The 14,219-nt window shown below is 37.5% G+C and overlaps 1 protein-coding gene across 7 annotated transcripts in view; it reads right to left on the bottom strand.

The window, feature by feature from the left end:
* SMARCA2 (SWI/SNF related, matrix associated, actin dependent regulator of chromatin, subfamily a, member 2) overlaps positions 1-14,219 on the bottom strand; it is a 118,143-nt gene that overhangs the window by 27,891 nt on the left and 76,033 nt on the right. For all 7 annotated transcript variants that reach the window (XM_038125061.1, XM_038125057.1, XM_038125056.1 and 4 more), the window contains one exon: positions 11,804-12,022. In XM_038125061.1, coding sequence (XP_037980989.1) covers positions 11,804-12,022 — 219 coding nt within the window. The remainder of the gene's footprint in view (positions 1-11,803; positions 12,023-14,219) is intronic.

Below are 14,219 nucleotides of genomic sequence, written 5' to 3' on the forward strand. Positions count from 1 at the left end.
GGGGTGGTGGTAATTACTTTTCTCATTTTTTCCTAAATTCCTTTAAAAAATAATAAGCTTAGAATTTATACAGCACTAAATATGTTTCTGTCAGAGAACAGATGTTCTTCATTTCCCTGGCATCTCAAAAGTTTAGAAGGAAAATAGTAGTTGGTGGTAATAGCTTAGCTTTTACTGAAGGTTTTGCTTCCAGAACTTCCTTCCTTCATTGGTCGAAAACAAATCTTTTACTGAAGGAATTTACTGCCCTGTTGTTCTTCTGAGGTAATTTTTTAATTTAATTTTTAATGATTTGCTAAAATAGTTCATGAATTAGTTTAGAACTCATGAACAAAGTTTAATTTAGTAGTATTTCTGTTAACACCTACATTCTATTCAGGCTCACAGACAATTGCATAGAAGAGGAGGAAACATGCTGCAATGAAGTAATGGAAATACTCATCAATAATAACCACATCCAAAACCAAGAACAAAGAGGAATTCAGCATTCCAAGGATTTATCATCTCCCACTAAGGTTAAGACATTGTTTGTTTTGCAAGGGAGATCATGCATACAAAACCAATCAGAAACACACTTATATCTGACTACTAACAAACAGTTATTCAGGATGGCTTCCTTTTCAAGTTCTGAGGCAAGTACAGCTGTGTTTTATCTCACATTTCATGAAATACTGTTACCGTTGCAGGTTTCTGGGTAATTCTAAGCATGTTAAATTTGTCTTTTTTCCCTTGACATTTACCTTTTTATAAACATGATATTCTTTTGTTGTGGAAAAAGGAGAAAATCTTTACTTCATAATGTCACCTACTGGCAGACTAGCAGTGTGGATGATGTTTTGCAGCTCATAAAGCTAACAACTAAAGATAGACTTCTTCTGTTTGATTTTATTTCTTATGAAAAAGATTTTTAAAATTCAATTGAGAATGGGAATTAATGGATTTTTAAAAATTATTTTGGAAAAAAAATTTCCAGGTGTTTAGCCCTTCTTCATTCAAAAAAAAAAGTCTCCTTTTTCTTCTAAGACCCTACTAATTAAATCAGAAAAATATCTGGTATAAAGACAGGGTTTATACCCTCATCAGACCAGCTCTGTGCAAAGCAACTGCAGTCTTGGCTCTTTCCAGGACATTTGCTTCCACTGAATGTTGCAAATACTTGCAGCAACAGGCATCTGCTCTATGGCAAAGATAAAACTGACAATTCCAAACACTGGAAAAAGGTAAGAACCCATTACAAATTCTTGATCTGCAACACACTCAACAGCAGGATACCATATCTTAGTAGAGTGTTTCCTATGAAGAGCAGGATGCTTTTTTTCCATTATGGAAACAACACAGGTGAGGACTAAAACACAAAGGAATAATTAGCAAATTTCCGGCATGAAATCACTCATTTTGAGATAAATCAGTAGTGAATAAGTAGTTACAATAAGTGAACTATTTACCTCTCACGTAAACAGATATTCAGGGGGGCCTTCTAAACTGCTCAGAAAAACAGTAGAAGTTTTCTCTCTTTTTGATTAACAGAATAATAGAGTAACACAAGACCTCTAATTTGAAGATAAGCATAAATTTTCTGTGCCCTGAAACCCATGGCTCTTAATGATGTAACAAGAGAAGCCTGTAGTACATAGCTTAAACTGGCATTTTTACATATGCTGAAGTAAACTCAGCTACTGCCAACAGTGATACAATCAAATATTTTCTTTCATATGTTCTTGTCTCTTATATTTAAGTATATTCACATATTCTTAAGCAATAATCTTTTATTCCAAGTTTAAAATGTGGAACATAAGTAAATGGGAGCAAAATTGAGAAAAGCAACTCAAAATATCTTGCAAAAACTAAACACATGAGGAAAAAAAAAGTAACAGCTTTCAGAAACCTTTACAGTTTAATTATTTTTCAGTGGATGCTCACGTATCTGTTGTATCTACTTATTCACAGAAAACAGCTTAAGAATTTTTGCAGTAACATGGGAAATTTGGTTTAAACATATATTATTATTACTAATGTAAGTACTCTGAGGCAATTAAGAATGGGAAGCACACAGTGTTAAGAGAGCATGATATGACAAAAACATATTGCAAGAGGTTAGAATACTCATTTCTTGTGCCAAAAGAGGAAAATATTTGTTTATAGAAATAGAGTGTATTTAAATAATAAATACTAGGAGGTATCCCTTTATGACAATTCCAGTATAGTTTTTTAATAACTTAGAAGAATTTGGAGGAAGACTGTATGGAATGAAACTAAGTCAAACTTTGGAAAACTTGCTGAACAAAGCTAAATGATATGTATCTTTTATGTATTTTATACCAAAACAGTATGTGGTGATGCTACCTTTGAGCACTGATGCAGTGGGTTCCATGTCTTCAGGATGCTTCTGAAGGTGCAGTTATATGACCATGCCAGGACCCACAGTATATCCTGACCCTTTGATATGCATATTACAGCCTAGAAGTAAAAATCTAACATGACCAGTATCTGTCTAGAAGGCTTTTTTGTTCTTCTGGGATAAGTTGCATTGCAAATCACAGTCTGAAGAGCACTAACTATAACCTATAAGCAATACAAAAAATTCTTGAAAAGCCAATGAGCTTAAGAGCACATGAAGTTTCTCAAAAAAAATAATGTATAGTATAGTAGAGTATAGTATAGTATAGTATAGTGCATATGCAAAAAACTAAAGAAAGGCTGTAAGCAACAAAAAAGTCCTTGGTTCTGCATTTGAAACCCAGCTAAAAATGTCAGATGCCACTGAAAAGAACACATAATGAATAGTCATGGAACCATGATGTGTAACTTGCTAAACATGCAAATTTCAGAGTATGGGACAAAATTACATGGTTGTGGTTACTCTCAAGAATTTGTAGGATTTTTTTTAAGGTTAAAATTTTACTGCTAGAATAAGTACATACACCACTGTATTCATCAAGCAGGGTACTTCAGGATGACTCAGGAAGCTAACTGCCAGTCACGACATGCCTAGGCATTGACTGAATAGTTTCTGAGAAATTCAGACTAAAACCTCTGTGTTCTCCCATATCTGTTAAGTTAGTACTTTCATACTTGTTTACTTACAAGAAAAGACAAATTGCTATCATTTAAGTTGCTATAGAAGTAGTTTCTATAGAAGAAGCAGAGCTCTGCATACATGTATCAATCTATCAGGAGAATTATTTTGCCTGTATGCGTACTGCATAAAAAACATCAGCATAAAGCCTTCCATCACCTGCTCAGGTCTACCTTCAGAAGATGGCCTTTTACAACAAAGGTCTCACAATTTGCCTCTGATGACAAGGCAAAATACTAAATGGCTCCCTTTTCACAGAGTGAATAAATACTTTGGCCACAATATATACTTTGAAGGTATGGGTAACTTACCCATGTCACAAACGCAAATCAACATAAGAAAATGTAACATCTTTATTAAAAAACTGATAGGTGACAGAAAGTTAGCTACTGTACCACCCATCATTGTTACTTTCAAGTCATGTTAGAGAACATAAAAATGCAGTGGACCCAAATATTAAAATATTTGCTGCTTCTTGTTCTATTGTCATATGCCCCCAGCAACAACAATGCTTTAGACTTCCAATGCAGACTCCGGTTCATGTGAGTTTTGTGAATTACTTAATAGCTGGTTTTGTTCCAGTTTTAGAGTCACAGAATATCCTGAGTTGGAAGAGTTCAACTCCTGGCCCTGCACAGGAGCACCAGAAGAATCACACCACATGCCTGAGAGCATTGTGAAAATGCTGCTTGAACTCTTGTCAGGCTTGGTAACCACTTTCCTGGGGAGTCTCTTCCAGTATGCAAACACCTTCTGCATGAAGAACCTTTTCCTAATATCCAATCTAAACCTTTCCTGGCACAACTTCAGGCCATTCCCTCGGGTCCTGCCAATGGTCACCACACAGAAGAGATCAGTGCCTGCCACTCCTCTTCCCCTCACAACCAAGTTACAACTGCAATGAGGTCTCGCCTCAATCTCCTTCAGGCAAGCTGATTGGAATTTTGACCTTCCAGGTAAGGAGCATTTCTGGCATCTTAACCACAGGGACTAATTCTTCTTATGAAAAATTTTGCACTTGAAACAGTAATAATATAACAAAACATGAAACCCAGATTTTTAACTCACAACTTCCAGGCTATATAAACTATGTCAGAGGATACAGCTATTTCAAAGAAAATTAGTTTTGTTTTATTCTAATGCTAACAGTATTCCCCACATTTTAAAAAAATAAGTACTTATTTGGTATTACTACTTAAGGTTTTCTAGAGGAGAAGAGATGTACAATTCCACTTCAAAACATGTTAAAATGTGTTATGGTACTTTACATGCAACACTGTATAGTCAAAATCATAGACCGAAATAAAAAGAATCCCATGAAAATACGACACTGTTTTACTGGTAGGTACTCCTCATAAACAGCTGTCCAGGTTTCCTGACTTGAAGTCTTTCTCATAAAAAAAAAAAAAAAAGATCAAACAATAAAATTTCTTTATGGAGAATATCTCTGAACTATTTAAGAAGCATTTCAAACTACTTTTTTAGTTTCCCAAATTAATACTCTTGACCCTGATTCCACATTCTGAGAAAAAACAAGAGAATTTCTGAGAAAGTCACACAGTGTGGTCAAGCCCTTTCCCTTAGAAACTAACAAAGCTATCCTGCCAAAATAGTGAACCAAAGCTATCCGGTAGATGCATTTAAATTCCCTCTCATCCATGAAAAACCAAGAAAATACCCTTTCTGCTTCACTAGTTTTAATTTCACTGCAATGTGAAAGTACCCTTTTCAAGTAGATTCTGAATTGAATTTAATGAAAAGGACATAAAAGATAGATAGTAAGTATACCAAATACAAAAATGGTTCAATGAGGCCTTGAATTCATGTCCAATTTTATAACCTTTCAAAATGCAGCTTCCACATGCATGAAACTTACCAGCCTCACACTGAATATTACAAAATAGTACCTGGAGCATTCTGATGATCACTGGTCACAAAATAGACAACACCCTAGGATGGTGGACTTTTTAATCTTCCAGTAACAGTCTTTTACATTTGACTTGTTTTCCTGTACAGCTTAACAAATTCAATTGCATCTGCAATTCAATACTACAGACCAGGGTTTAGATCAAAATGCAATTTTCTTCAAATGTTCTGCACAAATACTCACTTACTTGATTATGAAACAGGTTTAGCAGCAACTCAGGAAACTTTGCAATTGCAACCAGAATGTTATAGAGCAGAAACAAAGAGAGAAAACCGGGGGTGCAGGGGCATTATGTACATGAACTACGCAGATGAACTATCCACTGGGTAAAAACATTTTCCCCCACCCCTCCTTCTATGATTTTCAGCCTCCAATACAGACTAAAACAACTACAGACTGCAATGCTAATTCTACACACAGGTATTTCAGTACTTAATCTAGGAAGGCCTAAACAATAGGCCCTGTGCCAAAGCTGATCTCTAGATGAACTCTCAACCAAAAGTTATATGTATCCATTAATCGGTGAAGCATTATTAGCAATACAATGTATGTACCTGACAAGGCCACATCTGGCCTTATTTGTGGGCGGAGGATCAAAGACAAGGGCCCTTGGTTCCTCCTTGAGTCCTGGCCAAGCTTTGGGAGAAATCCAGTAAGAGGATAAAACCTGACGTTTCTGTATTAGAAATAATGGTAGCTTGCTTATTATAAAAGCTGGGCTACTCTCACAGCAAAGTCAGAAGCCTCGTTGCCCGCAAAGGCAGATGCACTGCCGGATTTCCCAGCTGCTGGGCATGGGTTCTCCAGTTCTTCATTGTGACACCTTCCCTGGGTTGATATGTAGATCTGGATGAAGGGTAAAGTAGGGTACCCGTAACTTTTCTTAATCACTATAGGTATTTTTTGTAGTAATGATTAGATGCATTGCTTAGCTTATCCTTTTGTGATTCTTTGCAGTTTTGCATTATAGTAAACTACCCTATCACTTAAGTTGGTGTCTGTCTCTGACCCTAACCATCAGCAGTATACTACTGTAAAATCAAATTCCACTACCACAGTTTACAAAAATATGTCTTAAAATGCCTTCCTAGTATTGGTTCTGAAGTTATATATATAGAACTGAAGCTCTCTAAGAAAACACAAACCTACCTGAAAACTTTTAGTAATTTATACTAAGTTGTACCAACAAATCAACCCAAATTTACTATCTCTGCTATCAAACCTGTTAACAGACCATTAGAAAATGTGTAAAATCAAAAAGTTAAAGTTCCAGTTGATGAGGAAACAGTTAAAAACATGCCAAAAATTTTTCCTGCTAGGTAGTTTGATTTATTATACCACATAACTTTAGTAAACATAAACAAAATTTATGTCACGACTATGTTAAACAGTACTTACTCATCAGATATTCTGTATGAGTGAAAGCCAGCAGTTTTTCTTTAAGTAAGACTGACTAATTACAAACTAAATGCATGAATTTCACTTACAGTTTTTAGATCAGCAAAACAAGCATGACTTTTACATGTCTGCCTGACATAAATGAGATGCTGTTAATTTTATACTCAGGTATGTTTCCTTGGCCAGCATATAAAGCTATTTCAAATTAGCAAGGACAACAAGAGACTGTGACTTTATTTATGTCACCTAGCCAGCAATTAAATTGCATGAGAAGCTGAAACCAGATGCAACAGTCTTAAGGGTCTTTTACCTACTCAAATAAATCCTCTGTTTTCTTGAAGCCTGTCTGAGCAATCAAATTCTTAGTAGATGACCCCTCTCAAAAATAATATGCCATGGGAACCAGCAAAGTATTTTGCAGTTCTGTTAGAAGTGGTGCAGGGACAGAATCTGCCTGAGCATGAAATACGTCCAGAATATAAATGCTTTGTAGATCAGGAAGCAAACTCCTCCTTCCAGATTTTTTTTTTTTAAAGGAAGTATGGTTGTCATGCCAACAGTTATAGAACAGTGGGCTGCAGCGACAGCTAGTGATGAAGCTAGCTTTTTCTGTCTTAAGACTTTTCCTGGGAGACTGACAATGAATGACAGGCTGCTCTGGGCAGCAGCACAATCTCACTAAATACTGCCTATGATCACAGGTTTGGCTTCTGTCATTATTTTGTCCCTTGCTTCTACACTCATTTACTTGATCTCCTAGCAAGAAGGGAGCTTGACATACTTGGTCATTGTACAGGCATGCATACAGATCCCAAGGTACACTCTCCTAGAGGTCCTGTTAGGATCTGCCAGAACTACACTCTCCAGTATTGGCATGTATCAGCAGAGAGTTCAGGGTATAACTTAAACAGAGACAGCACCTATGCCAGCTCAATCAAGAGCTGTGGCTGCTGAATGAGGCAAAACATCTTGAAAAAGATCTAGTCAACTCCCCAAGACATAAAAGAGACAGCTCAGTACTACACACCAATATTATGAAACCAAGTTACTGATCAGAAATGCAAGGTTTTGTTCAGAAAACCCTATGAAAAGACAGCTATAAAGCTGCAACAGCAGCTACAGCAAGAGAAGAAAAGTGAGGGTCATCCCTCACTGCTGGTAAATAAACCTCCTTATTTTGTAATACTGCAATACAAATAGGCCCATGGTTACCTTTGGAAAATGGCATCTATCACCTTCTTTTTTTTTTTGTTTACATAGTTAAGTATTCCCTGGAATATGTTGTACACTATTATTATGACATTTTCTAGAAATGTCATTACAGAAAAATCAAACATATTCTCAAAGACACAGAAGTACTGCTACTGAGAGCACAATGCGTGTGACAAAGAACTCTGTTTCACACACATGAAAAATAAGATATTTTAAAAAATCCAGAAAACTTACCTTACTTACATTTCGTTATCTACCCAATGAGATAGTTTTATTCTGAATGTGCACAAGCAATGTTACATTATAAATGTAATACCACCGAAAAGACCAGGAAGTGTTACAGAATCATAGAATCACTAGGTTGGAAGAGATCTCCAAGACCATCAAGTCCAACTCATGCCCTAATACCTTAACTAAACCATGGCACAAAGTGCCATAGTCATTTTTTCTGAGCACATCCAGGGATGGTGACTCTCCCACCTCCCCAGGCAGGCCATTCCAGTACTTTATCACCCTTTCTTTTTCCTACTATCCAACCTATATTTCCCTTGGTGCAGCCTGAGACTGTGTCCTCTTGTTCTGTCAGTTGCTGCCGGGAGAAAGAGTCCAACCCCACCTGACTACAGCCACCTTTCAGGGAGTTGTAGAGAGTGATAAGGTCACCTCTGAGTCTCCTTTTCTCCAGGCTAAACAACCCCAGCTCCCTCAGTCATTCCTCACAGGACTTGTGTTCTAAGCCCCTCACCAGCCTTGTACTCTCCTCTGGACATGCTCAAGTGTCTCAACGTCCTTCCCAAACTGAGGGGCCCAGAGCTGGACACAGCACTCGAGGTGTGGCCTCACCAGTGCGGAGTACAGCGGGAGAATGACCTCCCTGCTCCTGCTGGCCACACTGTTCCTAATATAGGCCAGGATGCCATTGGCCTTCTTGGCCACCAGGGCACACTGCTGGCTCATGTCTAGTCAGCTCTCACCAGTACCCCCAGGTCCCTTTCCAGCCACACTGTCCCCAGCCTAAAATGCAGCAGGAGGTTACTGTGGCCAAAATTCAGGACTCGGCACTTGGATTTATTAAATTCCATCCCAATGGACTCTGCCCATCCCGCCAATGTTCTAAGTCTCTCTGCAGAGCCTTTCTCCCTTCCAACAGCTCAACCCATGTCCCCAGCTTGGTGTCATCTGCAAGCTTACTAATGAAAGACTCAATACCCTCATCCTTGTTGTCAATCAAAATATTAAACAGAACTGGTCCCAGCTCAGACCGCTGAGGGACACCACTGGTGACTGGCTGCCAGCTGGATGCAGCACTGTTCACCACCACTCTCTGGGCCCAGCCATCCAGCCGGTTCTGAACCCAGCAAAGAGTGCTCCTGTCCAAGCTGTGGGCTGCCAGCTTTTCCAGGAGAATGCTGTGGGAGACAGGGTGAAAGGCTCTGCTGAAGTCCAAATATTCAACATCCACAGCCTTTCCTGCATCCTAGGCAGGTTACCTAGTCACAAAAAGAGACCGGGTTGGTCAAACATGACCTTCCCCTCTTAAAGCCATGCTGGCTGGGTCTGATACCCTGGCCATCCTGTAAGTGCTGAGTGATGGCACTTAATATAAATTGCTCCATTATCTCACCTGGTACTGAGGTCAGGCTGACTATAATTACTAGGATCCTCCTATCTACTCTTTTTGTGAATGGGTCTCACACTGGCATCTGGAACCTCACCAGTGAGCCAGGAGTTCTTATTAGCAGTTCTTATGCTTCCATTTGTTTCATCACACCCTCAAGGGCACCTGAAAGCATGTTAAACTATGTATACAGTAGAATTACAGTAGTAATTACAATGCACTATGAAGCAGTCTGTCCTAAGGCAACTTAGTGAATTTGAAAACTTGCTTAATTACTCAACAGAGAGAAGTGAGAATAACTTCTCTCAACAGAGGAACAAGCCATGGTGAAAAAAGGGTAGTATATGTAGTATATGTACCATCTTGCCTAGCAAGGTTTCTAACTTGGCCTCACAATACAGTCTCAGAAGCAAACAATGAAAACAATTACTACCAAGTGTATGGGGACCTGCTAAGAAATTATTTTCAGAGTAGCCCTTTATAGCTTTTTATCAAACGGTCCAGCACTTTAGTGTTTTTATTGTCTTTAGAAAGACAAAATAGAAGGTATGCCTACTAAATCTCAAGAGAACATCAAGTTGACCAGAAATTCACCCAAGGACAGGCTTAAAACTGGGAGTAACTTTGGTGAAGAAAACTTGAAAATTATTCAACAAGGGCATATGCTAAATCCTCTTAGGAAGGAAAGATCAAATGTATGAAACATGGTTTTGAAAAGGTGGCAAGGAAATAGAGCCAACAGAAAAGGATTAAGGTCTTACACTGGATCAAAAATTTAACATAAGACAATACCTTCCATGTTAGAAAATGAACTACTGAACTGTGAGGTTGTACCACAGAAGTTATGCAAAAGAACTCCTCCTTATTTAAATGATGATGCGTTTGGAATTCTGATGTCTAGCTTTTGATCAAACTTGTAGAATGATGTCAGTAACAAGTAGAACAACTATGGGAAGTCAGTGAAAACAAGCAAGAGATTCAGAAAACAGGGAAAAGACTGCATAATCATGGTTGCTAACCTTTCGAATGTACTCAACTGGCAGACAACTCTCGTATGACACAATAGAAATTTAAAAAAAAAGAGTGGTATCAGGCAACTCTGCATGAGCAGAGTTATTAGGACCATGTAATTAGAGGAAAATCCAACAGGAAAATTCAAATAAAATATAATAAAAACAATCCAATGCAGACTTTTAAGTTCACTGCTCAGAAATGCCTAGAAGATGTCAGATTCTGAACTTCTATTATAAATTACATAGAACTGGATGATTCTGCCTGCAGTATGACAGGGATCACAGGATTTCTTTTAGGCCTGCTATTTTTGACAACAAAGCCCTCAAAACAAATATTACAGTCAAGTCAAGTCACAAAATACAGAAGCCAAAGCTAACTTCTATGCTGCCATAGCCAGAGTGTTCCATCATTAAAAGAAGTAGCCTAAAATGACCCCAAGTAGATGTACACTATACTGCATGCACTTCCACTGCAGGATAAGGTAAATCTTCAAGAATCCAAACAGGAGTTTATGTTTCTAGATCTTTCTTCTCCACTTAAAAATGTCAGGTATCAAACCACTGCAGTTTCACAGACTTGCTTAAATTTACAGCTGGTGAATAATTCAGGCCTTTTCTCCCCTAAGCAACAGGACTGGATTAGCTCTTAGTACAGTATTGCACCATGCAGTCTCCCCAACATCCCATTTCAAACTAAGCAGGTAAGATTTTTATCTATCTTTAGCGAATTACACAAAACCTACACTCTATATTCTTGTTGTTATTGTCTGTAATCAAACATATTATTTTGAAAACAAAACTTCCTCTGTCAAACAACGTAAATTAGTTTTGCACTTACAATATTTCATTTATAAATTTTGGAAATCATACTATAATGAAATTTTTGAAAAGTCATTCCAACAATCACCTTTTTACCATGCTCTTACTACCACACTGAAAAGACACATGCATAATTATTCATAAAATGTAGATGTCAAAGAACAGCAAGAGACAAAATCCCAGATTTGGTGTTAGTTTAGTGTAGAATCTTTGCTTTCAGGCCTTAAATTCTTAAATCATTTATCAAATGTTTTGATTTCAGTGGAGCTAATAAATGCTCAATACCTGGAAATTAAATAGCATAAGAGAAAGAAAATTTAAGTGAAAATTTCTGAATTCTTAAAAGGATTAAATATAGGCATTTAAAATATAATAAGCTTGTGTGGCACAGAAAGTTTTTATATACACTGACAAACAGTTTTCATGACTATTGAACAATTCTTCATGCATCTGAAAGATGACACTTACAAAAGTACCTGAAGATGTAAGATCCATGCAAATAAGAACCGTTCCAACAGAATGCTATCAGTCCTGACTCAGCACTTAGCAACACCAATTCAAGTTTCTGCAATACAGTTCAAAACTTACTTATATCTTCAACATAGCAGCAGAAGCTGGATAATGAGGATATTTTAGGCCTAAAATTGTGCTCTCTGTGGTGCAATCTCCAAAATTAGAAGAAAAATCCACCAGAAGTGAGTAAATCTCAAGTGTAAAAAACAACCAACCAACCAACCTACCCGCAGCCACTGTTTCTCTGTGAGAGCATCACTGTAGTCCACATCCCTGCGCTGACGGGATCCTCTTCCAAATATTTTCTCTTCTTCTTCTTCACATGTAAGCCTTTCAACTTCAGCATCGTCCTTAATAATCCAGGATGGTAATTCATCCTCCTCCATCAAGCGAGGTTTACGTTTAGGGTTTCTGGCATCCTCCCTGCGACGATCCATGTCCATGCGCTGCAATGGCAATTGGCAAAGGATAAAAAAGTTTTAAAGGCAATTATTAAGTGAACTATGTCAATGTCCACCTCTCTAGTAACTCTTGAAACTTTAAACAAAGTCCTTACCAGGTATCTCCATTTCATAATATTCCTAAATACTTCTAAAATGCTGCTGTAAAAAGAAGCTACACTGAATTGTTCATTTCCAGTCATATTCAGTACTTCATAACTAGATTTCACTGAATGAACTCAGACAACAGACAGCCAAGTGACATAAAGCAGATCACAAGAACACTGCTGTCCCCTGTGAGGTTTTACTACTATGTAACTAAAAAGAGTAACTAAAAAAACACTGGTTTTGTTATCCTGAATATCAGAAGAAAATTTAAAAATTGGCGTAAGAAACAAAGAATCAAAGAAGAATTAAAAAATTCAGAGAAAGGCTTGTTTACACAGAGCCTGAAAGGCAATATGCTTGAACCCCTGAATTTTTTTCTGATCTTACTGCTGTACCAGACACAAATCAGAACACAAAAATATCAGATAAGCTTAGGTGAAGTGCTACAAACATTAGAAGGTGATGTTAAGACTTTCAGCTGAAATTTAAATAATCATTCATTTCAAGTGTGGTGAACAACAGCTCAGACATGGAGACAGAGGATACATTCCTATAATCTACTGTAGATTCATCAGTGAGGTGTTGAATAATTCTCCTGGGGAAGCATCCACCTCTATCGACTACACACTGATCTGGCTTCCTGTAGTCCCATGAATTGCACCTGCATTGTCGTAAGTACTCAAATCAGGTATTATGATAGGCATTTCAAATTGGCCTTTTGAAGAGTCATACAGTACTTAACACTCAGCAATCAGCTGCTAAACAGAGAAAACAACCAGATGCCCACCAACATTTCACTTCTATACTTGAAAAACATTATGTTTATAGATTGGCATCAGAATTGGCTGTAGCATCATATGAAGCTACTGCTTTGGGCACTAAAACTTCATGAAAAACCATTCTCAATTATGTACAAATGTCTCCCTTGTGTACATCATTCTACAAGATACTGCACTTAACGCACGATGCCAACTAGACATATCATCCTTTTACAACCTTAACCAAAACACAGACATGCATTAATTCAGAGGTATTACCTCTCTAGAGGGACAGCTCAAGCCCAGCCAGATTTAAAAACTGAGGCTTAGTGATGGCACCATTGAATATGCTGAATCTTCTCTCATCTTGGCACTTCTCAATCATAAGCATCTTTAAAATACTACCTCAGGAAGTGCATCTTACCACTTGTCTTCATCACCTTGCCTTGTGCACTATCTGATTTCTAAACTCAGTGAAAAGCAGAAAGCAATAAGTGATCTTCAGTCTGCAGGTCCAACTACGTTCAAGAAGCAACTATAAATACATGGGCGTTTTCCCTGCTCCCCATTACTTCAGACAACAGTGAATGGGCTGTGCAGCCTGTAGTTTTTTTTATAGCAGACTTCCATATTTCACCTATTAAAGAACATCCCATTCAACTGGAATTAATTTCAAAAAGTCTCATTCAAGCCAAACATGTGGCTTGGTTTATTCTAACATGACAATCAGACAGCTGCACCAAGAGACAGCTCAAATAGGATAAATGAAATAGATTTCTCTATTTTTATTAGTTAGCCAAGAACTTGACTGAAATCAAGAGACATAAGATTTTAATGCCATTAAGAACATGAACTCAATGCTGAAACTTTGTATTTTCTCCCCAGTGACTATGTTTCTTTGTCTAACACAAAAACTGAACACTAAGATAGTATAATAGCTGTTTTCTGATACAATAGTGCTTGGGAAGGAAAATTAAAGACAATCTCAGTCAATCTGAGATATCAGAGATACAAACTGCCTTTTTTTTCTGAGGATACTACTCAAACCATATTTACACCTGGGAAACCTCCAGTTCTATCTTCCCATATCCTTCCAAAACCTGTGTCTGCAAGAGACACCTGAATTATTTTTATATAACTAATAATTATATGTTCACTGTCCTCAATAAGGCCTAAATGCTAAAAATATTATGCTACCTCTACTTAAACCTAAGCAAAGAACTTGAACATCAGCACACTCAAGGCCTAAAATTTCCAGTCGAGAAAAACCACAGAGCAATGCTACCCCATGAATTGTGGATGGTTATCTTAAACTTTCCAAATTATAACTAGAAGAG

Source organism: Motacilla alba, chromosome Z (assembly GCF_015832195.1).
Source record: "Motacilla alba alba isolate MOTALB_02 chromosome Z, Motacilla_alba_V1.0_pri, whole genome shotgun sequence".
Taxonomy (NCBI): Eukaryota; Metazoa; Chordata; class Aves; order Passeriformes; family Motacillidae; genus Motacilla; species Motacilla alba.